A 5,990-nucleotide genomic window follows, 5' to 3' on the forward strand; every position below is an offset into this window, starting at 1 on the left:
AACTTGACAAACAAGAAAATATAATTTAAAATAACTCTTAATTGATACCTAACCATAATAGGAACCAAATTTGACCTAAAAAGCACTAAATGCACCTAAAAACAAGGAAATAAATCACCTAAACCTAAAACAACGTTTTTTACATAAAAATACCAAAAAATAATAAATTACAATAATTAAATAGTAAATTGTGTCCTACATCAATTTCAGTGATATAATTTCAGTTTTTATGAGCTATGCATTTATACTTACCTCTCGTATGTGTATGTATGGCCTGATAGCTAGCCTTGTATTGTGTGTGCAAACAAATTCGCAAAATTCATTTTTTAAAGTCGTCAACATTACATTATCGATCTCAGTTTTTCTGGACTAAATAACTCATTATGAGGCCACAGAACGAAGTAATTTAATTCAACACGTTGCAATGAAGCTTAATTTTCCAATAGGGCAATCCAGGTAAAGCCAAAACTGATAGCACCCACACAGTAACAAACAAAGTTGTAATTGGATCGCGGCTTATATTATGCATCTTGTGAAACACAGGAGATACTAATTTGAGGAATGGTGTATGGCCCTTCTAGTAAACCATTGGTAATCCATCGATATGCTGCTTCTGTTAAGTGTACACCATCCCAACTAACATACTTTGAAGGGTCATCACAAGCACTCGCCGAAGGATGACCACATTCCGCTGATGTGTTGCAATTGTATGGGCCTCCCCCTCCACAACATGCTGTGAGTGCTCCTCCAGTAAAACCTAAAATGGACATGAAACAAATAATTAGTACCAAAACTTTTGATATTAAGAAATGGGTAGTACTCATTGCACACAAGTTGTTACACACTATTTTTTAACTGAAACAGTGACTTGTAGTTACGATTTTCAAGTTTAAAATCGTGACTTCAAGTCACGGTTTCAATTCAAAACTAGGATGTGTGTAACAGCTTGTGTAATAAATACACAAACTGCATTTTTGAACTGAAACCGTGAGATTTTCAAATTCAAAATTATGACTTCAAGTCGTAATTTCAATTCAAAAATAGTGTGTGTAACATTTTGTGTGTAATAAATGCAACCCTGAAGAAATACTTTGACTCCTAGAATGGGTTATAGCAAATCATCCAGATTTAAAACAAACTGATTTATTCAAGAGACTCTGGTGCCTATTTGTAAGTAAATGTCACGACTGTTCGCAGAAAAGAAAATCATATTATATACATAATATACTTCCCTTACGAGATTGTGGTTCCAAAAGCTAGTCTTTGTTTTTTTATTCTCAAGTAAGGAGTGCTTCTAAGTAATAACAAATGCAATCATCAATCTGTTTTGTCAATATGTGCAAAATAAAGAAAATTATTAAGGTTGAGTTACCATATTGGCTTGGATTACGATAAAAACGCATTGAAGAATTGTAAATGTCCGCATAGATGATATTGGTATGTGGATGCAGTGCTTGGATCCTACTTAGTTCTTTCTGAAGTTGATCATTGTGGTACTCAGAAAACTTGTTTAACCAGTTTAGACAGCCAGTTTCGGGGTCATATTGGTCCGTATCTTCAGTCTCATAAGATGTTAGGTAGGCAGCAGAGCATCCAATTGGTATGTTCCCTGGAACCATGAGAGTCACTGCCCCTAGCTCAATCAACTCCTGCAAGGCAATGTTTAAATCAATGAAAAAGTCTCTTTAAAGGTAGTGTGTTTATAGAAATACAATTAGAGTGCAGTCTCATATATAGTGCATGCTTTATATATATATATATATATATATATCTGTGTGCGCGCGCGCAATTTACAAACTAAAGAATCTCTAACATCAAATTGAATGAAAATTCATTATCTTATATTTTGGTGTTTCACTTTATATTTTACCAATTATAATTTGTCACATTTTTTTATTTATGAAGTTATCCAAGTTTAAATTTGAAAAAAAAAAAAATTAACACTGCAGTTGATAGAGTATAAGTGGAACACGCATCGGCTCCAGTCTGTTGTTTGCACTCTCATATGCTGATAAAATTGTCTTTATAGAAGTTCTTTGTTCCTTTTTCTTTTTTCTTTTTTCTTTTTTTTTTTTTGGGTGAGCCAAGATGTTTTCCATCTTTTATATAAGGCGCTGTTAGAACTTTTTCCCTCTTCATTGTGTGTGTGTTTGAAAAAAAAAAAAAAAAAAAAAAAAATTTTTTAAATATTTGTAAAGGATAATTATTACACTAGGTGCAATAATTATTAAAAATAAATAAACATGATGCAATAATCAAGAAATTTGTGTAAAAGGAAAATAATTTTACTTTGCAATCTGCAAAACATAAATTCTTACATTAATGGCTGAAGCGATTGCTTTAATCACTAGTGGTACAAAAGTCTGAATCTCTTCTATGCTCCTATGCAGGAAAAATGGATAAGTGTAGTCGTTGCCTCCAATCTCTCCCATAAGAAATAGAGAACTTCCAAAGATTTCATTGCATTCTGTAAATGTTCGTCACATTACTAGAGAAAAAAGATGGTACTAACCAAGTTCTTACAATAACCAAATTCATGTCATCCATGTTTACACATTACAAATACTTTCTCAAATATCGCCAACTCAGAGAAAGATTTCCGCAAAGTGCGTGTCTTAATTAGTGGAGCGTGTTTTTAAAGAAATCGATGATTTTTTTTTTTTTTTTTTGGATAATTCAATAAAAAGAACTTGTTATGAAGAAATTTTATTCTTTGAAATCTCATGCTATCAAGAGGTTAAAAAACTACTTCATAGTGAGGAATAATCGGTGACGGAATCAGAACTTTAGTTGTGGTGGAATAAAGCATTTATCAAAAAGGAATTAGAATACAAGAATGAAGATTAACTCTGCTAAAAATAGTGAAGTTTAACAAAAATAATTGTTTATCAACACATTCCAAATCAATAATTTATAATGCAGTATTTTGGGTCGTTAAACTAGAAGCCTTTCAAACTAATATACTTTTTATAATGTATCTTAGGTTCAAAGCTTCAATTAAACAATAATTTGGATTCAATCAAATCTCTCTCTCAAAATTTGATGCACTCAACTAATTAATATAAGTGGGGTATTTTTAAAAAATAAAAATTAGGTAGGTTTACAACAATTGCACAATAACAAACAAATGTTTCTACCACCTAACACATGCTAAAAAATATAATAATAACAATAAATTACAGATTTTAGGGGCCCACGTGTAAGTTGATAAATAAATTGAGGAATATTGTGAGTTTTTATTGTAAGTTGTAACTATAGCTTTTTTTTTTTTTTTTTAGTTTATTGTTTACATTTATACTATTTCTTCTCTATTTTTCATTATTATTATTATTATCAATATCGTACTGTCAAACTAATTTTAATTGTGATGAACTCAGAGACTACTCAATTTTTGGCTTTCTCTTAAATATCTATTTAGATATCTGCTTAGTAACTTAAATAATTTCCTTCCTCACATAAAGGTTAAGGAGATAATGATATGTCACATTTTAACACTAATTAAAAAAAAATGTGATGGTTAAAATTGTCTCAACAAACTAAGAAAATCACCCCCATAAAGTGACAATAACTGTCATTCCAAGTCTGTTAGAACAATTTATTGTGGAGAAAGTTACTGTGGTAATTTAAAACCACCACTATTGATCATTTTTATAATACAAGAGAAAACAATTTACACCCCCGATCATTTTTATAATATAAGAGAAATCAATTTACACCCCCAGACAGTAGGCTGTCACAGAGGGAAAGGAAATGAAAGAAAAGACAAAAGCAAACTTGTGGTTGAGGTAAAAATATAGACAAATATGGTAAAATAATAAAGAGAATCTGTGGAGAAGAAGAAAAAAATAACTGAAAGAGACAAAAATTAAAAAAAGTAAATAGAAATTTTATTTTTGTAAGCGTGAAGAATATACAAAAATAATTAATCTAATGGTGGATAATGTAATCTAACCGTTGATTACATTATATATATATATATATATGATAAGATTTTTCACTAAAATATAGTATCTTTAATATTGTTTTTTTATTTATAGTAATATCTAGGAAGTTGGACTCCAAGAATATGGTGTACACTTCAACTCAAAGTCAAAGAACGACCAAGGCAGATCATAGTAATAGAATACACAAAAGAATGGGTTTAATGAAAGAAGAACATGACAATGACCACCATATGATGATGATGTTAAATGTAGCTAACTTACTTGAAGATGTGTTGCAAAGTGATGGAAGAATTTCCTTGAACCAATCCAATTGAACTCCTAGAGAGATGTCTGTGCTTACATCAATTCCTCTTTCTACAAAAAAAGATGCATCCAATGCTGTTGCTCCTGCAACCGCAAAATTTATACCCTCTCGAATACTTATTCCACTTCCATTCTTAATACCAAGATATGGTTGTACCAATGGCAGTCCAAGAGACTCCGCTGCCCATTAAAAGAGAAATCAAAAAGAAAACACAAGTGATTTGAGGTGATAACTAAATAAAAAATGAGAAAAGATTAATCGAGTTGCATGAAGAGTACTACATGCATGGATACATGGATGCGTACCAGTGAAGTCTATAATTAGACGGCCATTGGAGCAACGTCCTGTGGGGTTGTGGAAGTAGGTCTCCCCATAGGGAGGCGAGAGACAGCCGTGATTCAAGCACAAGTTTCCGGTATCAACGAGCGAGTCGCCGAAGCCAAAGATAGATGTATAACAATTTCCAACCACGCCCTTAATGGTGGCTAAAAATAGGAAGAGTTTGATAATAAGTGGTAGTTTAAGTGTCAAAAGAGCCATATGTGGAGTGGAGATGATGAAAGTGGGAGGAGGAGGGGATCAGGCAAAATCAAATTTAATATTGTTGCTTCTAAATTTTTATTCCCTTTATAATTGGCTTGGCTTGGCTCCACTTCCCTTTATTATTGGGGTCAATGATTTGGATTTGCCTCCTTTACTGTTACCTATCCCCTTCATTTATTTATTGTATTGAAAATCAGATCAAGCACAAACCAACAATGGCCACATGATGAAGTTAGGGCTGTGTGGATAGGAGTGCGAAACGACATGTAAATACTTAAGCAAATTGTAAGGTGGAAGTTGGTTTGTTGGTTAGTGATACTCGTATAGTTTGTTAGTTCAGTTTTATTCTTTTTCCACTCTGCTCTGGTTCTCGTATATAAAGTGACGTAGGACAAAATATTCTAATTAATTTTTGTAATCTTTTATATTTGGTACTTTTATGTAATTTTCGTTATTTTTGGTTTAGGACATTTATTTCCTTGTTTTTGGGTGTTTTTAATGTTGTTTAGTCAAATTAGGGTTTTATATGCTTTCGTAGCCGCCTTAGGGTTTCTAGTTGCCCTAAGTTTTGTTTTTACTATTTAAACGCATTGTAGCCTCCAAAGGCAGGGCAGTTTTCAGATCAATAAACACAGACATTTTGTCAATTTTCTCTTTTAGTGGATTCCAGTTTTATCTCCTTGTGGATTCAGGGAAACCCCTCGTAGATTCGAGATTTACTACCCAGAAACTAACAGTTTAGTTTTTGTTTCATCAAGAGAGCATCGTGTGTGCTTTTCTTCAGGCTTTCGCGACATCAGTTGGTATCAAAGCCTTGATTTACCCTGGTCTGATGGCTAACCAGCGAGACGGTGACCACCATAACAATGACGGCGGTGATGACGTCAACAACCCAGTCCTCACTAGGGCTGAGTTCCTTAATTTTCGTGATGAGAATCACCAATTTTGTGAAAAGAGTCATAAAATTATAGGCGAAATCCAGCAAAAGATTGCTACTCTTCTTGCTAGGAAATCATCTTGCAACAACAATGTTCGATATATTCAAAAACGCACTCCAAACTACAACAAAATTCCATTCTTTGACGGAGATATGTGTAAGATGGATTTTATTGACTGGCTTCTTGATTTGGAAGAGTATTTTAATTTTTGGAAGATTTGTGTTGAAGAAAAGGTGCGGCTTGCAACTAATAAATTAGACA

General features: G+C 32.7%; 1 protein-coding gene across 1 annotated transcript; it reads right to left on the bottom strand.

Moving 5' to 3' along the window:
* Positions 1–339: 339 nt before the first annotated feature.
* Positions 340–4,889, bottom strand: LOC112005459 (GDSL esterase/lipase At1g31550). The gene is made up of 5 exons (XM_065766936.1): positions 4,554–4,889; positions 4,206–4,427; positions 2,319–2,467; positions 1,373–1,649; positions 340–757 (listed from the first exon to the last, which is right to left on the bottom strand). Exons 1-5 carry the CDS (start codon positions 4,786–4,788, stop codon positions 522–524), a joined length of 1,119 nt encoding a protein of 372 aa, XP_065623008.1. The 5' UTR covers positions 4,789–4,889; the 3' UTR covers positions 340–521.
* Between the last annotated feature and the right edge of the window lie 1,101 nt (positions 4,890–5,990).

The sequence above is a fragment of the Quercus suber genome, unplaced genomic scaffold (assembly GCF_002906115.3).
Source record: "Quercus suber isolate HL8 unplaced genomic scaffold, Cork oak 2.0 scaffold_758, whole genome shotgun sequence".
NCBI classification, from domain to species: Eukaryota; Viridiplantae; Streptophyta; class Magnoliopsida; order Fagales; family Fagaceae; genus Quercus; species Quercus suber.